The sequence below is a fragment of the Pseudophryne corroboree genome, chromosome 5 (assembly GCF_028390025.1).
Source record: "Pseudophryne corroboree isolate aPseCor3 chromosome 5, aPseCor3.hap2, whole genome shotgun sequence".
In the NCBI taxonomy this organism is placed as follows: Eukaryota; Metazoa; Chordata; class Amphibia; order Anura; family Myobatrachidae; genus Pseudophryne; species Pseudophryne corroboree.
This window is the reverse complement of record NC_086448.1, coordinates 187,549,825-187,573,231: the sequence shown is the minus strand read 5'-3', so window position 1 is coordinate 187,573,231 and position 23,407 is coordinate 187,549,825. Positions and strand designations below refer to the sequence as shown.

Genomic DNA, 23,407 nt, shown 5'->3' with positions numbered 1-23,407 from the left:
CCGGCTCCTTGAATCGAAAGGGGTGCAATATTTTTGTAGTGGGACTCTATTCAGAATCAAACTATATTACACTATCAGATGCTACATACATATACACACACTCTCTATCATACTTATGAAACAGATTGGGGGCGGTATCCATTGAGCCACGAAAAACACATTAATTTGCCACAACTGAACGTCTCATGACTAGCACACGAAAAGTGGTCAGAAAATGGCTTATCGGGGGTATGCGTGCTCCCATTTTTTGCACCTACCCTATTTATTGCAAAAATAGGGAAAACGGGATTTACACAATTCTGACAAAACGAGAAATATATATAGGAGAAAATGGGGTAATTCAAACTAATATAGGAAAACATTACAGAAGTCTATTAGTGACCATAATAAAAATATTTGGTGTACTTACATTGTGTCAAATGGCTGAGATATGCATTTTTTTTTTAAAAATGTGAAAAATGATAGAATGCTATTTTGTTTCAGCAAACTAAGTGCTCTAATGTAATTAGGGGGTACAAAAAAAATGGGTATAAGTATATATTTGTATCATTTTAAGCTACTTTCAAAAATGTAAAAAAAAAATCAATAAAATAAAATAAAATAAAAAATTAGTCCCACCTGCAAGCCTAAAAACGTGTCGCACTCATAAAGCACCTCAATATACCTATCCCATACCACGTACCTCCATCTCTGTTACATTTTGGGATGACAAAAATGACATGTCATTATTGGCCAATTAAAAATTTGTAAGTGCCTAATTAGTCATTCTGGGGGGTGTCCCAGGGGTTCTGAGCCAAATTCACACATTTTTACCTTAAAATAGGGATTATGACCTGCTCAGAGTAGCAGAAATTAAATGTGCATTAAAACTAATGGAGACTTTACGCAGCTAATTGGATACCTGGCTTTCGCAATCGCAAAAAAAGGCCCTTTTTCATTGCAATACCGCATTTTGGGGCCAATAGTATACTCGCCCCTAAGGAGACACTATGGGGTATATTCAATTGAGGTCGAAAACTGCCGTCTGTCGAAAAGACGTCAGTTTTCGTCTTTTTTGGTCGAATCCAGATTCGACATATTCAATATTTTGCAATTTTTTTCGACAATAGCTGCCGATCCACGTGTTAATGTCGAAAACGGGGCCAAATCCAACAGGTTTTGGCCCCATTTTCGACCATCTCAGTCCGACATCAAAATTATGTCGGACAGAGGTGCGGACCCGGAGGAGGCGAGGGGATGGGGTGCAGGGAGACAGGGGGAAAGCCGGCGGCAGCCAGGGGAGATCAGCGCTACAGTAGGATGTCACTCACCCGCCCGACCTCACGGCAGCTTCCACCCATGTGGAAGCTGCCGTGAGGTCGGGCGGCTGAGGGACATCCTGCTGCTAGCGCTGATCTCTTCTGGCTGCTGCCGAGTGTCCCCCCGCGGCTCGCCCCCCCTCTCCTCCTCTGGGTCCCATCTAAATTCAACTTGAAAAAGTCGAATTTTAGATGGGATTGAATAGGGGTTGTCGGATCCATTCCGACAAATACATGTCGGAATGGATCCGACTTTAATTGAATATAACCCTATGAAAAGCAAAAGTGAAAACTGCTCATGTTCTTCTACGTGTGTGTTACTGAACGCAAAATCAGTTGAACAGTATAGTGAACCTGTATAATATACATAGTTCAGGCTGTGTCTGCTGGATGTACATGACAAATACACCATAACACCAATATATTTTACCACACCAAACATTGGCTGGCATACCTGCTGAATGAATGGGTGTCCTTTTGACAACATAGTCCTTTACTAATATTGATGCTCCTTGGTTGATGAGAACATCGACACATTCAACATGTCCTTTGAAAGCAGCGAGGTCTAGAGGTGTCCTGCCGTTGCTGTTCCGTACATCAAGATCAAGTAGAGACTGCACCAGAACCTCAAGGGCTTGATGGTGCCCATGGTAAGCCTGAGACAAAATGGCATTTCATTAACACTTTATGGCAGGTAAAAGTATACAGCAGAGATCTATAGAAATTGCAGATGCACCAATGAGTATAAAAACTTAAATAACCACCCTGACCCCAGCCAGCCCGTTCCTGCACTGGAACCTGTGGCAGCAGTGTAAGAAGGATACAACACCCAACAGATTAGGTCTTTTGTATTTCAAGTACTTACAGCCAAGTGTAGCGGACTTATAGGTGCCCGGGTGTCTGTATCATTCAGCATGTCCGTACCTGAAGTTTCCATAAGCTGAATGAAAAGGATTCAACACATTAAAAACTAAATGACATTTAGGGCCGGATTCAATTATCCGAGCATTTAACGCTGATATCTGTTCGAGTGAGGTAGGCTTGAACAGAAATCTAGGATATCAAAACAATTTAATAAAAAAACATCATTAATGCACACATACAACAAAAGATAAAAATGATATGAATTCATACACAGTGGTTAAAAATAAGAATTTACTTACCGATAATTCTATTTCTCGTAGTCCGTAGTGGATGCTGGGGACTCCGTCAGGACCATGGGGAATAGCGGCTCCGCAGGAGACAGGGCACAAAAAGTAAGCTTTTAGGATCACATGGTGTGTACTGGCTCCTCCCCCTATGACCCTCCTCCAAGCCTCAGTTAGGTACTGTGCCCGGACGAGCGTACACAATAAGGAAGGATATTGAACCCCGGGTAAGACTCATACCAGCCACACCAATCACACCGTATAACTTGTGATCTGAACCCAGTTAACAGTATGACAAACGTAGGAGCCTCTGAACAGACGGCTCACAACAAATAACAACCCGATTTTTTTGTAACAATAACTATGTACAAGTATTGCAGACAATCCGCACTTGGGATGGGCGCCCAGCATCCACTACGGACTACGAGAAATAGAATTATCGGTAAGTAAATTCTTATTTTCTCTAACGTCCTAAGTGGATGCTGGGGACTCCGTCAGGACCATGGGGATTATACCAAAGCTCCCAAACGGGCGGGAGAGTGCGGATGACTCTGCAGCACCGAATGAGAGAACTCAAGTTCCTCCTCAGCCAGGGTATCAAATTTGTAGAATTTTGCAAACGTGTTTGCCCCTGACCAAGTAGCAGCTCGGCAGAGTTGTAATGCCGAGACTCCCCGGGCAGCCGCCCAGGATGAGCCCACTTTCCTTGTGGAATGGGCCTTGACAGATTTAGGTTGTGGCAAGCCTGCCACAGAATGTGCAAGTTGAATTGTGCTACAAATCCAACGAGCAATCGTCTGCTTAGAAGCAGGAGCACCCATCTTGTTGGGTGCATACAATATAAGCAGTGAGTCAGACTTTCTGACTCCAGCCGTTCTTGAAATATATATTTTCAATGCCCGGACCACGTCCAACAACTTGGAATCCTCCAACTCGTTAGTAGCCGCAGGCACCACAATAGGCTGGTTCAGGTGAAACGCTGACACCACCTTAGGCAGAAAATGAGGACGCGTCCGCAGTTCTGCCCTGTCCGTATGGAAAAACAGATATGGGCTCTTATATGATAAAGCCGCCAATTCTGATACTCTCCTGGCTGAAGCCAGGGCCAGTAGCATGGTTACTTTCCATGTAAGATACTTCATCTCCACCGATTTGAGCGGCTCAAACCAATGGGATTTTAGAAAATCCAAGACTACATTAAGATCCCACGGTGCCACTGGGGGCACAACCGGGGGCTGTATATGTAGTACTCCTTTTACAAAAGTCTGGACTTCAGGAACTGAAGCCAATTCTTTCTGGAAGAAAATCGACAGGGCCGAAATTTGAACCTTAATGGACCCCAATTTGAGGCCCATACACAATCCTGTTTGCAGGAAATGTAGGAATCGACCCAGTTGAAATTCCTCCGTGGGGCCTTCCTGGCCTCACACCACGCAACATATTTCCTCCAAATGCGGTGATAATGTTGTGCAGTCACCTCCTTCCTGGCCTTTACCAGTGTAGGAATGACCTCTTCCGGAATGCCTTTTTCCTTTAGAATTCGGCGTTCAACCGCCATGCCGTCAAACGCAGCCGCGGTAAGTCTTGGAATAGACACGGTCCCTGCTGAAGCAGGTCCCGTCTTAGAGGTAGAGGCCACGGATCCTCCGTGAGCATCTCTTGAAGTTCCGGGTACCAAGTTCTTCTTGGCCAATCCGGAGCCACTAGTATCGTTCTTACTCCCTTTTGCCGTATAATTCTCAGTACTTTTGGTATGAGAGGCAGAGGAGGGAACACATACACTGACTGGAACACCCACGGTGTTACCAGAGCGTCCACAGCTATTGCCTGAGGATCTCTTGACCTGGCGTAATACCTGTCCAGTTTTTTGTTGAGGCGGGACGCCATCATATCCACCATTGGTTTTTCCCAACGGTTCACAATCATGTGGAAGACTTCTGGATGAAGTCCCCACTCTCCCGGGTGTAGATCGTGTCTGCTGAGGAAGTCTGCTTCCCAGTTGTCCACTCCCGGAATGAATACTGCTGACAGTGCTATCACATGATCTTCCGCCCAGCGAAGAATCCTTGCAGCTTCTGCCATTGCTGTCCTGCTTCTTGTGCCGCCCTGTCTGTTTACGTGGGCGACTGCCGTGATGTTGTCCGACTGGATCAACACCGGCTGACCCTGAAGCAGGGGTTTTGCCAGACTTAGAGCATTGTAAATCGCTCTTAGCTCCAGTATATTTATGTGAAGAGACATCTCCAGGCTTGACCATACTCCCTGGAAGTTTCTTCCTTGTGTGACCGCTCCCCAGCCTCTCAGACTGGCATCCGTGGTCACCAGGACCCAGTCCTGTATGCCGAATCTGCGGCCCTCTAACAGATGAGCACTCTGCAACCACCACAGAAGAGACACCCTTGTCCGTGGCGATAAGGTTATCCGCTGATGCATCTGCAGATGCGATCCGGACCATTTGTCCAGCAGATCCCACTGAAAAGTTCGTGCGTGGAATCTGCCGAATGGAATCGCTTCGTAAGAAGCCACCATCTTTCCCAGGACTCTTGTGCATTGATGCACAGACACTGTCCCTGGTTTTAGGAGGTTCCTGACAAGTTCGGATAACTCCCTGGCTTTCTCCTCCGGAAGAAACACCTTTTTCTGAACCGTGTCCAGAATCATTCCCAGGAACAGCAGACGTGTCGTCGGGGTCAACTGAGATTTTGGAAAATTTAGAATCCACCCGTGTTGTTGCAGCACTAGTTGGGTTAGTGCTACTCCGTCTTCCAGCTGTTCTCTGGATCTTGCCCTTATCAGGAGATCGTCCAAGTAAGGGATAATTAATACGCCTCTTCTTCGTAGAAGGATCATCATTTCGGCCATTACCTTGGTAAAGACCCGAGGTGCCGTGGACAATCCAAACGGCAGCGTCTGAAACTGATAATGACAGTTTTGCACCACGAACCTGAGGTACCCTTGATGTGAAGGGCAAATTGGGACATGCAGGTAAGCGTCCTTTATGTCCAGGGACACCATAAAGTCCCCTTCTTCCAGATTCGCTATCACTGCTCTGAGTGACTCCATCTTGAACTTGAATTTTTGTATGTACAGGTTCAAAGATTTGAGATTTAGAATAGGTCTTACCGAGCCGTCCGGCTTCGGTACCACAAATAGCGTGGAGTAATACCCCTTTCCCTGTTGTAGGAGGGGTACCTTGACTATCACCTGCTGAGCAAACAGCTTGTGAATGGCTTCCAATACCGTCGCCCTGTCCGAGGGAGACGTTGGCAAAGCAGACTTTAGGAACCGGCGAGGGGGAGACTTCTCGAATTCCAACCTGTAACCCTGAGATACTACCTGTAGAATCCAGGGGTCCACCTGTGAGCAAGCCCACTGTGCGCTGAAATTCTTGAGTCGACCCCCCACCGTTCCTGAGTCCGCTTGTAAGGCCCCAGCGTCATGCTGAGGGCTTTGCAGAACCCTGGGAGGGCTTCTGTTCCTGGGCAGGGGCTGCTTGCTGCCCTCTCTTACCCCTTCCTCTGCCCCGAGGCAGATATGACTGTCCTTTTGTCCGCTTGTTCTTATAGGAACGAAAGGACTGCGGCTGAAAAGACGGTGTCTTTTTCTGTTGGGAGGGGGTCTGAGGTAAAAAAGTGGATTTTCCGGCAGTTGCCGTAGCCACCAGATCCGATAGACCGACGCCAAATAATTCCTCCCCTTTATACGGCAATACTTCCATATGTCGTTTGGAATCCGCATCACCTGACCACTGTCGCGTCCATAAACTCCTTCTGGCAGATATGGACATCGCATTTACTCTCGATGCCAGAGTGCAAATATCTCTCTGCGCATCTCGCATATAAAGGAAAGCATCCTTTAATTGCTCTATAGTCAATAAAATACTGTCCCTATCCAGGGTATCAATATTTTCAGTCAGGGAATCCAACCAGACGACCCCAGCACTGCACATCCAGGCTGAGGCGATGGCTGGTCGCAGTATAACACCAGTATGAGTGTATATACTTTTCAGGGTAGTTTCCAGCCTCCTATCAGCTGGGTCCTTGAGGGCGGCCGTATCAGGAGACGGTAACGCCACTTGTTTCGATAAGCGTGTGAGCGCCTTATCCACCCTAGGGGGTGTTTCCCAGCGCGCCCTAACCTCTGGCGGGAAAGGGTATAATGCTAATAACTTTTTTGAAATTAGCATTTTTCTATCTGGGTTAACCCACGCTTCATCACATACATCATTTAATTCCTCTGATTCAGGAAAAACTACAGGTAGTTTTTTCACCCCCCACATAATACCCCTTTTTGTGGTACTTGTAGTATCAGAGATATGCAAAGCCTCCTTCATTGCCGTGATCATATAACGTGTGGCCCTACTTGAAAATACGTTTGTTTCATCACCGTCGACACTAGATTCAGTGTCTGTGTCTGGGTCTGTGTCGACCGACTGAGGTAAAGGGCGCTTTACAGCCCCTGACGGTGTCTGAGATGCCTGGGCAGGTACTAACTGGTTTGCCGGCCGTCTCATGTCGTCAACTGATTTTTGTAATGTGCTGACATTATCACGTAATTCCATAAACAAAGCCATCCATTCCGGTGTCGACTCCCTGGGGGGTGACATCACCATTATCGGCAATTGCTCTGCCTCCACGCCAACATCGTCCTCATACATGTCGACACACACGTACCGACACACAGCAGACACACAGGGAATGCTCTTATCGAAGACAGGACCCCACTAGCCCTTTGGGGAGACAGAGGGAGAGTTAGCCAGCACACACCCAAGCGCTATAATATATATGGGAACAACCCTATATAAGTGTTGTTCCTTATAGCCGCTTAAATATATAAAAATATCGCCAAAATATGCCCCCCCTCTCTGTTTTACCCTGTTTCTGTAGTGCAGTGCAGGGGAGAGTCCTGGGAGCCTTCCTCACAGCGGAGCTGAGCAGGAAAATGGCGCTGTGTGCTGAGGAGAATAAGCCCCGCCCCCTATTCCGGCGGGCTTTTCTCCCGGAGTTTTAGACATTTGGCATGGGTTAAATACATACATATAGCCTTAATGGCTATATGTGATGTATTCTTTTGCCATAAAAGGTATTATATATTGCTGCCCAGGGCGCCCCCAGCAGCGCCCTGCACCCTCCGTGACCGTCTGGTGTGAAGTGTGTGACAACAATGGCGCACAGCTGCAGTGCTGTGCGCTACCTTCATGAAGACTGAAGAGCCTTCTGCCGCCTGTTTCCGGACCTTCAATCTTCAGCATCTGTAAGGGGGGTCGGCGGCGCGGCTCCGGGACGAACCCCAGGGTGAGACCTGTGTTCCGACTCCCTCTGGAGCTAATGGTGTCCAGTAGCCTAAGAATCCAATCCATCCTGCACGCAGGTGAGTTGAAATTCTCTCCCCTAAGTCCCTCGATGCAGTGAGCCTGTTGCCAGCAGGACTCACTGAAAATAAAAAACCTAAAAAACTTTTTCTAAGCAGCTCTTTAGGAGAGCCACCTAGATTGCACCCTGCTCGGACGGGCACAAAAACCTAACTGAGGCTTGGAGGAGGGTCATAGGGGGAGGAGCCAGTACACACCATGTGATCCTAAAAGCTTACTTTTTGTGCCCTGTCTCCTGCGGAGCCGCTATTCCCCATGGTCCTGACGGAGTCCCCAGCATCCACTTAGGACGTTAGAGAAAGGTGGATATTACCAATGATATCAGGTCAGGACTGTAATAGAGCTTTGTTAATGGAGTCCGTTCCAATAATGCCCTTTGTAGAATTATTAGTCCAATGCAACAAGAGTCTCTATGCAGAGTGGATCCATTTAGAGGTGCATGCAATTTACCGTTAGAGGGATAGTGGTTTTGCAATGTCCTGTTTGGTGAATTGGTTCCTCATGCAGTACTGTAATAGGCCGAAAACTACTGGATCTCTTGTAATTGTCAGATCGTCAGGACGCCTTATTGAATTGGAACCGAACCAGCTCCGGAATACCATCTTTGAATTAGAAGAGATCCAGAGAGTTTTCGGCCTATTACCGTACTGCATGAGGAACCTATTCACCAAACAGGACATTGCAAAACCACCATCCCTCGAACGGTAAATTGCATGCACCTCTAAATGGATCCACTCTGCATAGAGACTCTTGTTGCACTAGACTAATAATTCTACAGGGGCATTATTGGAACGGACTCCATTAACAAAGCTCTATTCCAGTCCTGACCAGATATCATTGGTAATATCCACCTTTTAACCACTGTGTATGAATTGATACCATTTTTATCTTTTGTTGTATGTATGCATTAATTATGTTTTTCATTAAATTGTTTTGATATTTTATATCATTGTTATGTACTAATACATGAGCGCAGCCTCCACCCCCATTTTCATTTCTGTATTGCTGTGGGAGTGACTTCCTCATTTTCGGCTGCAGCTTAGCGAAGCATCACCTACTTTAGCGCCCTCATCACCTGTATACAGGCTTCTCTTTCCATGAACAGAAATCTGCTGTATTACCCTTATTGCGGATGCCGTGAACGCGCTAACCCATAGCTCCAGGTACTTATACCAGAACCACTGGGTTAACGCACATTAGCCGCAATGCTACTGCGTGAGGAAGAGAGGTTGTAAGTGAACAGCCTCGGGCATAAAAAAAATAAATAAAAATTGAAACCACCCCCCTTTACATTAACGGGGCTGCTTGAATCCGGCCCTTAAAACATTTTTGCTTGTTATTGAAGCCTGTGTAATTTTCAGAATTTACTGTATTATGATGGGAGTGCAAATGTGTTTTTGATTAAGGCTGCACCTTTTTTCTGCGCACTATATTGAAGCCAATCCCTTTACATTCGGGAGTGCAAATAAGTTTACAGATGCATAAAAAGTATTATATATTTACAAAGTGAAAATTACAATTTTTTCAAATTATTCGCCGGAGGAGTCTATGGAAAGTTGCAAGCACTCAAACCACTTGATGAAGAGTAGCTGGACCAGTCTGCAGCAGGTATGCTGGATGAAGGTCTTCTACATGCTGGATGAAGATCTCCAGTGCAGCTTCCGGTGACTAAAAACGAATCCCACGCATCTTGCGCTTGATTTGTGGGAACACGAAGAAGTTGTAGGTGGCCAGGTCTGTACTGTACAGTGAATGACCAAACTCCTGGATGCGTTCATAGGCCAGAAAATTCACCACTTTCCTGGACTTTGGACTTATCATGATGGAAAAGGGGCAAGTTCTTAGACGGCACCTGGATATGGCTTTCAGCACTTGAGACAGGTATTGGTTGGGGTACCAGTCTCCAGTGATAATCTGTTGCTGCATGAGCACAATAACTACAAGACCAGCATGTTACTACTGTATGTTAGCATTGGACACAAAAACATCCATCATCAGCTTGGACACTGTGCTCAAGTTGGAACTTCTGTGGCGGCGCACTACCATATGGGGTCCACTGGGCCAACTATTTTGTCTCAGGGTCGAAACTGTAGATCCAGGATTCACTGCCACGGATGATCTCTCAGACAGAGTTTGAGTGACCGCCATCAAACCTGGCCAACATAGTAACATACATGGTAACTAAGGTTGAAAAAAAGACAATTGTCCATCGAGTTCAACCTATTTGTGGTCTCCTATTCAGTCTTATTATAGGACTAGTTTTTTTTTTAATGTTAGGACTAGTTATATTAACTATAATGCGTGCCTACGCACCATAACCCTGAATATCTTTATCCAATAGGAATTTATCTAACCCATTCTTAAAGGTGTTGACCGAGTCCGCAGTTACTACTCTCTCAGGCAGGGAATTCCAAACACGTATTGTCCTTACTGTGAAAAAACCTTTTCGCCTCAATGTGCGGAAACTCCTCTCCTCTAACCTAAGCGAGTGACCACGTGTTCTCTGTGCTGATCTTATAGAAAACAGGTCCCTCCCAAGCTCTGTGTATTGACCCCTTATATATTTGTAGATGTTGATCATGTCCCCTCTTAGTCTCCTCTTTTCCAATGTAAACATGCCTAGCCTTGCAAGCCTTTCCTCGTATTCCAGCGTCTCCATGCCCTTGATTAGTTTGGTCGTCCGCCTCTGAACCTTTTTTACCTCCAGGATATCGTTTTTGTAATATGGTTCCCAAAATTGCACACAGTATTCAAGATAAGGCCTCACTAGTGATTTATATAATGGGAGTATAATGCTCTCGTCCCTTGCATCAATTCCCTGTTTTATGCATGCTAATATCTTATTAGCCTTCTTTGCTGCACTCCTACTTTGGGTACTGCTGCTTAGTTTGTTATCTATGTGAATCCCTAAGTCTTTTTCCAGTTCAGAATACCCTAATATTCCCCCTTTAGTATGTAGGTGTTATTTTTGGTCTTGCCCCCACAGTGCATTACCTTACACTTGTCTGTGTTGAATCTCATTCTCGATTTTGCTGCCCATGCTTCCAGTTTAGTTAAGACGTTCTGAAGAGACTCAGCATCCCCCTCCGTATTTATAACCTTACACAATTTGGCATTGACTGCAAAAATTGATACCATGCTCTCTAGACCTACTGTTAGGTCGTTGATGAAAATGTTGAACAAAAGTGGTCCAAGTACAGACCCTTGTGGCACACCACTTAGTACTTTAGTCCAATTTGAAAATGATCCATTGACCACAACGCGCTGCTCCCTATTATCTAACCAATTACTGACCCCCAAGTGCATATTGTGCTCCCTAGCCCTATTTCTTGTAGCTTGTAGATAAGACGCATGTGTGGTAGTGTCGAAAGTTTTGGCAAAGTCTAAAAAGATTATATCCACCTCCTCCACATCTTGTGGCACCAAATCACTTGAGCCTCCCTGCTTTCTAGTCAGCTGATGGGGCACCCTGCGTGAAGAAACCTTGCTCAGACCAAGATGTTCGTGGAGTATGGATCCCGATGAGATGCATATCTCCTGCTCTAACTGGGCCAATGGTGGACACAGGTTGGCCGCAGCACTCCTGGTCTTCCAGGAACGGTCTCGTGATGAAAAGACAGTGCCTCCTCCCCAAAAGCAGACACTCTCCTGCTGTTGCAGATCATTCTTGTAGTAGATGATGATCATGGTTCTCCAATGGCCTCTGTTGAGCTCCATAACAAGTCCGTGAAGGAAGGGAACATGCTGACAACTTTGAAAAGCAGTGCTGCATATATATGGATTTGTGACTTGACATTTCATAAGAACTTTAGTCAGAGATTACAAATAACAACCAGGCATTAAGATTGCGTTTACATATGCACTGCACATCCAGAAACTTATTACACACCCCTCGTATGTCACCAATATGCTATAATACCATGTATGCTGTGAAATCACCAAGTATATGACTAGCCACTGTATATTACTGTCAATAACAAAGTACAGATACCCATACATTCTATTTGCTTGTTCAAAACCTACAAATAATAAAGCTCTGTAACCATCAACTACTGCTGATTTGCCCATTAAAACCTTAAAGTTTGGGAAGCAGTGTACTTACAACATCTAGGGGTGTTTCCCTGGCAATCTGTAAAAACAAAACAAAAATTAAACGGTTTAAAATACGTTGCACAAACTTCGACATAGCAACACGACTATACAGAACCAATTTTGTCACTTATTAATAACACAGTAGGGTCACTCTTCCCCCGTTCTACTCCACTAGTATGCTGCCCACTGTTCACAATGACAGTGTAGGGCGTGTTTAGAATATTAAAAAGTATTTTAATTTTAAAATGCATCTTTAAAGCACTATGGTATAAAAGAAGTTTGTAACAAACAGCAGTGCAGGATAGCATAGAGAGGATGCACCAAGTTGACTGATACAAGCCCTGACCAGTGAATACACTTGTAGTGCTGACAACCAGCGCTGCTACACGGATTTTGTCTCAAACTTATAATTATTTTTGAGAGGGATTATCAGGACCATTACATATATGCTTAAATTAGATATATTACATGGGTGTGGTATTGAAAGTCGACAGTAACTAGGTCGACAATGTATAGGTCGACCACAATTGGTCGACAGTAACTAGGTCGACAGGGTCCTTAGGTCGACAGGGTCCTTAGGTCGACAGGGTCCTTATGTCGACATGTTCTAGGTCGACAGGTCAAAGGGTCGACATGAGTTTTTAATGTTATTTTGGTGTTGTTTTCTTCGTAGTGTGACCGGGAACCCCAATTAGTGCACCGCTTCGCTCGCCATGCTTCGGGCATGGTGCCTTCGCTTCGCTCGGCACAGATTACCGTTCCAATAGTAGTCCACGTGGATCGTTAAGTATGAAAAGGTTCAAAAAAAGAAAATTTTTTTGTGAAACTCATGTCGACCTTTTGACCTGTCGACCTAGAACATGTAGACCTAGAACGACCTAGACACCCTGTCGACCAATAGTAGTCGACCTAGACATTGTCGACCTAGTTACTGTCGACTTTCAATCCGGATCCCATATTACATGCCTGATATAGCAAAAATAGAATAACTGTTCATAGTAGACTAACGTCCCACCACAAAGTCGTATACGTAGCACAACAGCCAAATGTCAAACACATGGCATCTCCAAGCACCTTGCGTTCCTATACAGATATGTCCTCATAACCTGTCCCTTTCTGCCATGTGGTGCCACAAGCATGACACAATTCCCATGATGTATACTTTTACCCTCAATTTTGCTATTATTTCCTCAACACTTTGTCCTGACACTTGCTCCTCAATCTTGCATCTTATTTCACAAATAGTATACAGTACTACTAGGGGGCAGATGTATTAACCTGGAGAATGCATAAGGAAGTGATAAACCAGTGAAAAGTGCAAGGTGATAAACGCACCAGCCAATCAGCTCCTAACTGTTAATTTACATATTGGTGCTGATTGGCTGGTGCGTTATCACCTTGCACTTATCGCTTGTTTATTACTTCCTTATACCATCTCCAGGCTTAATACATCTGCCCCTAGGTTTTTATTTTTGTATCTGTCCTGTGTAATTTTTCCTCAACTTTGCTACCTTTCCCTCAATTTTCATCTTACCTCACAAATTCAGGTACTTCAGATTAGGTTTGTTTTTTTTTAAAAACACATTTTATTGAATGAATCACAGTAAATTTGTCATACATGACTCGTAAGGATACATAGCAAATAGTGAAGACATAAAAAAAAATCTGTAAAGAGTGAAACAGCAACAAAGGCAATCCAGTTTTTCCATAAGATATTAGAGCAAGAAGAAATTCTCGCAGCGATGGTGTGGCCAGCCATCAAAGTATAGAGAAAAGAGAGGGGAGGGAGGGAGGTAGGTAGGTAGAGAAAGAAGAAAAAGGAACAGAGAAAAAGAAGAAAAAAAGGCAAATAGAGCGGGAGGGGGTGACCTCCAGGCTCAAAGCCCTTATACAGTCAATTTAAAGTATCAGGTGAAAGTGTTTTGAGAGGTCAGCCAGGGGGAACTAGACTTTATTAAATGATTTGGAGGAGTTACGTATTATGGCGGTCATATACTCCATTTTGACACTAAAGAGCAAATTGTGAAATTGTTGTGCTGCTTCTATATATTACACAAAAAAATGTGAACAATACATGTCATTGCTGGAGGGAGACAAATACACGTAAAAAAAAGTTCAAAACAATAAAAAAAAAAACAGTACAAATAATAACAAAAAAAACATATAGCCTCCATAAAATGTCATAATACTTACCAGTTCTAGACATAAACGGTGTCCATAGGCAGCTGCATAATGAACTGCATTATAGCCGTGTTTATCTCTAATCCCTGGGTTTGCATCATTTCTAAGTAAGTATTCCAGGCACCTAAATGTGACATATAGTAAATGAGGGACACAGTTTGTAGACTAGTAAATTACATAATTCCAAATACAAACATAATTCCAAATACAAAAAATGGGCTCATAAGGGCCCTGAACTCACTGTGGTTGATTATATAGAAGCATAGAAGTTTTTTCAAATAAACCCAGCACCCAACACCCAACAAACATGTCACAGGATTAATTTTTGAAATTCGCACTACACTTAGCCACTAGGTGGCACACATGTGTTGTCATGCTGATATAAATTGGTTGTATAACAGTTTTGTGTTTATCAGTTTTCAGATTACTTGTCTGCATAGTAATTTCCCTTCTTTACAAATAGGCTACTACTGCAATAAACACATACTTCAACGTGGATATTACTTTGTTGTTATAATGAACAATGTCTTTTTCGGTACTGCTCAGTTAAATAGCTATCAATCTAAAAGGACAAATCATGCTTTTATAGGTGATTTCTAAATAATTGTGTTAGTTGGGATTTATGATTAAATATAAAAAAACAAAAAAAGAGGTAGAATGTGTTTTACTTTTTGTCCAATCTTCTGATGGAAAAGAATGAATGTATTAGAGGGAGGATATCAAATAGAATGCTAGTGCCAAGAACAATCTAAGACAGTGGTTCTCAAACTGTGTGCCTAGGCACCCTGGGGTGCCTTGGATTGGTGGCCCAGTGCAAATTCAAATTATTTATGGTCAATGTAAAAGGCAAAACCAGTGCTGGTGGCTGCCAATCATAAAATAGTAGGACAAACAGAAGCAAATCTTGTCTCTCACCACACAACTGAAGATAAGGGTGACATATAAACACAATTTACTTAATTTAATCTTTTTTTCTAAATTTCTTAACAAGAAACCTTTGGCCTAGGGGTGCTGCTGTCAAAAAAGATTCTGATACCCTAAGGTACTGTGATTCAAAAACGTTTGGGAACCACTGATCTAAGAGAAAGCAACACCACAATTACTGTACCCACCAGGCAGGTTATAGATATTAGTTAAGACCTCCCATTAAAATTGGACCTTAGCTGACCATATTAACATACAGTGCTGCATTCATCTTCTACAGAGTTAGAGTTTATCTGCTTTCATAACCAATCGTTTACAGTTTACACCAATGACATTTGTATTTAGTTTTGCTCTATTTTAGTTGGAAAAAGTTATTTATATTGATTTCTTAGTTTACAGAAGCTGTCTGCTCCAGGACATGTAAGGTTTTAATTGGTAAGACACTGGAACGGATATCTTTCTATCTTTATAAGAAGCAGCTGCTGACATTTTATGCCTTTGTGAAAGGATAATGAAATGCTGCTCTTATTGAACGCCTCCTCCCCTCAAGGAAAAAAACTAAATAAAAGGAGCATTGTACTGACCTGTAAAATATGTTTATGAAATGTGAATGGTGCTACCCTTTTAATTTGATATCCTCAGTGTTGCTGAAAATTACTTGTGGAAAAAGCACAGCTTATGAGCTAAAACAAGTGGTTCTTTGTGATACTACCAGGCTGTGTGACAGTCAGCCTTGGTCTAGGGAACAAGCCAAGGCCACATCAGCTGTAATCAGCATAAAGACAAATGCTCTGCGTTTCAATATACTTGACCTTCTTGAAATCACCAATTGAGCAGAGATATAATGGAAAGGGCAAATGCAAACACTGACCGGAACACAACTTACTTGCCATCGGTGTCTGATGTTGCTGCATAGTGCAGTGGGGAACAGCCCCTCTCATCAAGATCATTTACGCTAGCCCCAGATCCCACAAGTGCGAACAGACACTGGTAATTACAGTTGGCTGCAGCGTAGTGAAGTGGAGTTCTACATATAAATAAAAAATTCAGTCAACAATGGCAAAACAGATTAAATGGTACAATTTAATAGGTGCAGACTCTTGCAGATTTGCAAGTGATACTCATCACTGGGGGTAATGTGTAATTGGTTTCTTTTTCTTCTTCTTTCATATAACAAAATCCACTTTTTTAATGTATTGACTCTGGAACTTGAAGCCCGAGTTCAGGTTTTTAGTCGCAGTGCACATGCGTAAGTCGATAAGCCAATCTCCCCTCAAAAAACATCCAGTGCTAGCATCTGCAGATAGAAACTCAATAACATGCTCACTTACCTCCCAAACTTGTCTTTTTTGTTAAAATCTGCACCCGTGTTCAGCAACAAGTTTAAGCACTCCAAGTTCCTGTAAAGAAAATAAGATTTTAAACCTACCGGTAAATCTATTTCTCCTAGTCCGTAGAGGATGCTGGGGACTCCGTAAGGACCATGGGGTATAGACGGGCTCCGCAGGAGATAGGGCACCTAAAAAGAACTTTGACTATGGGTGTGCACTGGCTCCTCCCTCTATGCCCCTCCTCCAGACCTCAGTTAGAGAACTGTGCCCAGAGGAGATGGACAATACAAGGCAGGATTTAGCAATCCAATGGCAAGATTCATACCAGCCCACACCAATCATACCATGTAACCTGGAACATACATAATCAGTTAACAGTATGAACAAAAACAACAGTAATGGTCCAAGACCGATTTCAACTGTAACATAACCCTTATGCAAGCAACAACTATATACAAGTCTTGCAGAGTATCCGCACTGGGACGGGCGCGCAGCATCCTCTACGGACTAGGAGAAATAGATTTACCGGTAGGTTTAAAATCTTATTTTATCTTACGTCCTAGAGGATGCTGGGGACTCCGTAAGGAACATGGGGTTTATACCAAAGCATCCAATCGGGCGGGAGAGTGCGGACGACTCAGCAGCACCGAATGAGCAAACGCTAGGTCCTCATCAGCCAGGGTATCAAACTTGTAGAATTTAGCAAAAGTGTTTGACCCCAACCAAGTCGCCGCTCGGCGAAGTTGTAAAGCCGAGACGCCTCGGGCAGCCGCCCAAGAAGAGCCCACCTTCCTAGTGGAATGGGCCTTAACCGAATTTGGTACCGGCAATCCAGCCGTAGAGTGAGCCTGCTGAATCGTATTACAGATCCAGCGAGCAATAGTCTGCTTTGAAGTAGGAGCGTCAATCTTATTGGCCGCATACAGGACAAACAGAGCCTCTGTTTTCCTAATTCTAGCCGTCCTGGCTACATATATTTTTAAGGCCCTGACTACGTCCAGGGATCTGGAATCCTCCAGGTCACCGGTAGCCACAGGCACCACAATAGGTTGATTCATATGGAACGACGAAACCACTTTAGGCAAAAATTGCGGACGTGTCCTCAATTCAGCTCGATCCACATGAAAAATCAAGTAGAGGCTCTTGTGTGATAGAGCCGCCAATTCTGACACTCGCCTTGCTGATGCTAAGGCCAACAACATGACCACCTTCCAGGTAAGAAATTTCAACTCAACCTTGTTAAGCGGTTCAAACCAGTGTGATTTTAGGAACTGCAACACCACGTTCAGGTCCCATGGTGCCACTGGAGGCACAAAAGGGGGCTGGATGTGCAGCACTCCCTTTACAAACGTCTGGACTTCTGGAAGAGAAGCCAATTCCTTCTGAAAGAAAATCGAGAGGTCCGAAATCTGTACCTTAACCGAGCCTAATTTCAGGCCCATATCCACACCTGTCTGTAGGAAGTGAAGAAGACGACCCAGATGAAAATCTTCCGTAGGTGCATTCTTGGTCTCACACCAAGACACATACTTTCGCCAGATACGGTGATAATGTTTTATCGTCACCTCCTTGCTAGCCTTTATTAAAGTAGGGATGACCTCTTCCGGAATCCCCTTTTTTGCTAGGATTCGGCGTTCAACCGCCATGCCGTCAAACGTAACCGCGGTAAGTCTTTAAATACACAGGGCCCCTGCTGCAATAGGTCTTCCCTCAGAGGAAGAGGCCAGGGGTCTCCTGTGAGCATCTCTTGTAGATCCGAGTACCAGGCCCTTCGAGGCCAGTCTGGGACAACGAGTATCGTCTGTACTCTTCTTCGTCTTATGATCCTCAACACTTTCGTGATGAGAGGAAGAGGAGGAAACACGTAGACCGATTCGAACACCCACGGTGTTACCAGTGTGTCTACTGCTACTGCCTGAGGGTTCCGAGACCTGGCGCAATACCTCCGAAGTTTGTTGTTGAGGCGTGACGCCATCCTGTCTATTTGAGGAGTTCCCCAAAGACGTGTTACGTCTGCAAAGACTTCTTGATGAAGTCCCCACTCTCCTGGATGGAGATCGTGTCTGCTGAGGAAGTCTGCTTCCCAGTTGTCCACTCCCGGAATGAAGACAGCCGACAGAGCGCTTACATGATTTTCCGCCCAGCGAAGGATCCTTGTGGCTTCCGCCATCGCGACTCTGCTTCTTGTCCCGCCTTGGCGGTTCACATGAGCCACTGCTGTGACATTGGCTGATTGAATCAGAACTGTAAGGTTTCGAAGAAAACTCTCCGCTTGTCGAAGGCCGTTGTAAATGGCCCTGAGTTCCAACACATTGATGTGTAGACAGGACTCCTGGTCTGACCAAAGACCCTGAAAAGTCTTTCCCTGTGTGACCGATCCCCATCCTCGGAGGCTCGCGTCCGTGGTAACCAGGATCCAGTACTGAATCCCGAACCGGCGACCCTCCAGCAGGTGAGCACTTTGCAACCACCACAGGAGGGACACTCTGGTTCCTGGGGACAGAGTTATTTTTCGATGTAAGTGCAGATGGGACCCGGACCACTTGTCCAGAAAGTCCCATTGAAAAGTCCTTGCATGGAACCTTCCGAAGGGAATGGCCTCGTAGGCCGCCACCATTTTCCCCAGAACTCGAGTGCATTGGTGAACTGACACCCTTTTCGGTTTTAGCAGGTCTCTGACCATGTTCTGGATGTCTTGGGCTTTCTCTATTGGGAGGAAGACCTTCATTTGTTCCGTATCCAGTATCATACCTAGGAACGGTAGTCGAGTTGTCGGAATCAACTGTGACTTCGGTAGATTTAGAATCCAACCGTGTTAATGGAACACTCTCAGAGAGAGCGCCACACTGCTCAGCAATTTCTCCCTTGATCTCGCTTTTATCAGGAGATCGTCCAAGTATGGGATAATTGTGACTCCATGCTTGCGCAGGACCACCATCATTTCCGCCATTATCTTGGTGAAAATCCTCGGGGCCGTGGAAAGTCCAAACGGCAACGTCTGAAATTGGTAATGACAATCCTATACAGCGAATCTCAGGTATTCCTGATGGGGGGCATATATGGGGACATGAAGGTACGCATCCTTTATGTCCAGAGACACCATGAACTCCCCCTCCTCCATGTTGGCTATTATTGCTCAGAGATTCCATTTTGAATTTGAATCTTTTTATGTACAGGTTTAGGGATTTCAGATTCAAAATCGGTCTGACCGAACCGTCCGGTTTCGGGACCACAAATAGGGTTGAATAGTAACCTCTTCCCTGCTGGTGCAGGGGGAACCTTGATTATCACTTGCTGTATACACAGCGTTTGAATTGCAGCTAACACTACATCCCTTTCCGATGTGGAAGCTCGTAGGGCCGATTTGAAAAATCGGCTCGGGGGCACATCCTCGAATTCCAATTTGTAACCCTGGGAAACTATTTCCAACACCCAGGGATTCAGGTCCGAACTGACCCAGGCCTGACTGAAAAGTCGAAGACGTGCCCCCACCGGTGCGGACTCCCTCAGGGGAGTCCCAGCGTCATGCTGTGGTTTTTGGAGCAGCCGGAGAGGACTTTTGTTCCTGGGCACCTGCCGAAGCAGGTGCTCTCTTGCCTCTGCCCTTCCCTCTGGCGAGGAAAGAGGATCCCCGACCTCTTTTGGACTTGTGCAACCGAAAGGACTGCATCTGATATGGTGTTGCTTTCTTTTGCTGTTGGGGAATATATGGTAAAAAATTTGATTTACCTGCTGTAGCTGTGGAAACCAGGTCCGTCAGCCCATCCCCAAACAATACATCACCCTTATAGGGTAGTACTTCCATATGTTTTTTGGAATCCGCATCACCCGTCCATTGGCGAGTCCATAAGGATCTTCTCGCTGAGATAGACATGGCATTGGCCCTAGAAGCTAGCAATCCAATGTCCCTTTGAGCATCCCTCATAAATAAGACTGCGTCCTTTATATGGGCTAGAGTTAGGAATATAGTATCCCTATCCATAGTATCAAATTGATCTGTCAGCTCATCTGTCCAAGCTGCAATTGCGCTACACACCCATGCCGACGCAATCGTCGGTCTTAACCCAGCACCCGTATGAGAATAAATACCCTTTAAGGTAGTTTCTTGCCTGCGATCTGCAGGGTCCTTAAGGGCCGCTGTGTCAGGAGACGGTAGCGCCACTTTCTTGGACAAGCGCGTCAGGGCCTTGTCCACAGTGGGGGGTGATTCTCAAATCTCCCTGTCCTGCTTAGGGAAAGGGTATGCCATAAAAATTCTTTTGGGGATCTGCGGTCTCTTTTCCGGAGTCTCCCAAGCTTTTCCAAAGAACTCATTTAATTCATGAGATGTGGGAAAATTAATAATCTGTTTCTTTTCCTAAAACATGTGTACCCTTGTGTCGGGGACCGAGGGTTCATCCACAATATGCAACACATCCCTTATTGCCACAATCATACACTGAATGGTTTTAGTCACCCTAGGGTGCAATTTTACTTTGTCATAGTCGACACTGGAATCAGAATCCGTGTCGGTAGTAGTGTCTTGTGTTAAGGGACGCTTTTGAGACCCCGACGGGCCCTGTGAGTCGGTCCAATCTGAGGATTGACCGCCTGAAGTCCCCCCTAAACCAGCCTTATCAAGCCTTTTATGTAAAGATGCCACACTCGCATGCAACGTATGCCACATGTCCATCCAATCTGGAGTCGGCACAACCGACGGGGACAAACCACTCATTTGCTCCACCTCCTCCTTGGAGAAGCCTTCCGCCTCAGACATGTCGACACACACGTACCGACACCCCCCACACACAGGGATTAACCTATAAGGGGACAAAACCCCAACCTGGTCCTAAGGAGAGACAGAGAAAGAGTATGCCAGCACACACCAGCGCTTAACAACACTGGAAAAAAAATATATATCCAGATAGCGCTTTTTTTATATATATTATGTCAATTCCCACTCACTGCGTCGCCAAAGTGCCCCCCCTCCCCTTTTTTCCAGCCTGTGTTCAGCAGGGGAGAGACCAGGGTGCCAGCGTTTTCTTTCTCATGCAGCTTCTGTGGAGAAAATGGCGCTGGTTAGTGCTGAGGATCAAGCCCCGCCCACCCGACGGCGGGCTTCGGTCCCAGTGATTTTTCAATAAAATGTCGGGGGATCAGAGATTTACTGCCTCCGCAGTCTAATCCCACTGTATTTGTGCCAAAATGTGAGGTTTATTGCTGCCCAGGGCGCCCCCCACCCCCCTGCGCCCTGCACCCTTCAGTGCTGCTTTGTGTGTGTGTGACTGGGAGCAATGGCCCTTACCTCATGAAGATCTGATGTCTTCTGCCGCCTAAGATGTCTTCTGTCTTCTCTATCCGCTTCTACCTTCGGCATCTGTGAGGAGGACGGCGGCGCGGCTCCGGGACGAACCCCAGGTGAGACCTGTGTTCCGACTCCCTCTGGAGCTAATGGTGTCCAGTAGCCTTAGAAGCAGTGCCCAACTTGACAAGCCAGCTCTGCTTCTCTCTCCTCGGTCCCACGATGCAGGAAGCCTGTTGCCAACATGACTCCCTGAAAATAAAAAACCTAACAAAATTCTTTTTCCACAGAAAACTCTGGAGAGCTCTCTGCAGTGCACCCATTCTCCTCTGGGCACAAGATCTAACTGAGGTCTGGAGGAGGGGCATAGAGGGAGGAGCCAGTGCACACCCATAGTCAAAGTTCTTTTTAGGTGCCCTATCTCCTGCGGAGCCCGTCTATACCCCATGGTCCTTACGGAGTCCCCAGCATCCTCTAGGACGTAAGAGAAATAGAGTATCTAAACAAAAATCCCCAGCTAGATCATGGTCCTTTATGAAGCATAAAATGTAAATCGCAAGCATAAGAATTTGTGATTCGTTGGCTGGATACTTGGGGTTCACCTGTGGCCATGTACAGGTCTGATTGTAAAAGGAAAACTGCCCTTATCCCAGGAACAATTCATGAGGTGGTCACTCCATGATAAGTAAAACGCATCTCTGTAACATGACTTCATATAGGGGTATATGCAATTGCCGGCGAATCGCGGCAATTTTTCGCCCGTTTTTTAATTCGACACAATTCGACCGTCTAATTCCTGCAGGTGGGTGCCGGAATTCTACATATTCAATAAAAAACGTATTCGACAGTCCCGCTGTCGAAAAACGGCCGATTTGACAGATTTTGATTAGATTTTAAAAAATGTAAAAAAACCGGGGAAAAACCCGAAAAAAAATTGCGTGGGGTCCCCCCTCCTAAGCATAACCAGCCTCGGGCTCTTCGAGCCGGTCCTGGTTCTAAAAATCCGGGGGAAAAACTGACAGGGGATGCCCCGTATTTTTAAAACCAGCACCGAGCTCTGCGCCTGGTGCCGGTGCAAAAAATACGGGGGACAAAAAGAGTAGGGGTCCCCCGTATTTTTTACACCAGCATCGGGCTCCACTAGCTGGGTAAATAATGCCACAGCCGGGGGTCACTTTTATACAGCGCCCTGCGGCCGTGGCATTAAATACGCAACTAGTCACCCCTGGCCGGGGTACCCTGGAGGAGTGGGGACCCCTTCAATCAAGGGGTCGCCCCCCTCCAGCCACCCAAGGGCCAGGGGTGAAGCCCGAGGCTGTCCCCCCATCCAAGGGCTGCGGATGGGGGGCTGATAGCCTTTTGAAAAATGAAAGAATATTGTTTTTTCCAGTAGTACTACAAGTCCCAGCAAGCCTCCCCAGCAAGCTGGTACTTGGAGAACCACAAGTACCAGCATGCGGGAGAAAAACGAGCCCGCTGGTACCTGTAGTTCTACTGGAAAAAAAATACCCAAATAAAAACAGGACACAGACACCGTGAAAGTAAAAGTTTATTTCATACATGCCGACACATACATACTTACCTATGTTGACTCGCCGACTGCCACGTCTCCAATGTCGCCGATGATCCGGGGTACCTGTGAATAAAATTATACTCACCTGATCCAGTGTCCTGGTCTTTTATTATAATCCACGTACTTGGCAAAAAAACAAAACGAACACCCGGACTGAAAGGGGTCCCATGTTTACACATGGGACCCCTTTCCCCGAAAACAAAACGAA

The 23,407-nt window shown here is 45.4% G+C and overlaps 1 protein-coding gene across 2 annotated transcripts in view; it reads right to left on the bottom strand.

Moving 5' to 3' along the window:
• The window catches only part of ANKRD28 (ankyrin repeat domain 28), a 497,286-nt gene that overhangs the window by 62,884 nt on the left and 410,995 nt on the right, over nucleotides 1–23,407 (bottom strand). For both annotated transcript variants that reach the window (XM_063921942.1, XM_063921941.1), the window contains exons 13-18: nucleotides 16,346–16,414; nucleotides 15,901–16,041; nucleotides 14,103–14,214; nucleotides 11,920–11,946; nucleotides 2,164–2,238; nucleotides 1,753–1,954 (exon numbers count right to left, since the gene is read on the bottom strand). In XM_063921942.1, the coding sequence (XP_063778012.1) occupies nucleotides 1,753–1,954; nucleotides 2,164–2,238; nucleotides 11,920–11,946; nucleotides 14,103–14,214; nucleotides 15,901–16,041; nucleotides 16,346–16,414 (626 nt within the window). The remainder of the gene's footprint in view (nucleotides 1–1,752; nucleotides 1,955–2,163; nucleotides 2,239–11,919; nucleotides 11,947–14,102; nucleotides 14,215–15,900; nucleotides 16,042–16,345; nucleotides 16,415–23,407) is intronic.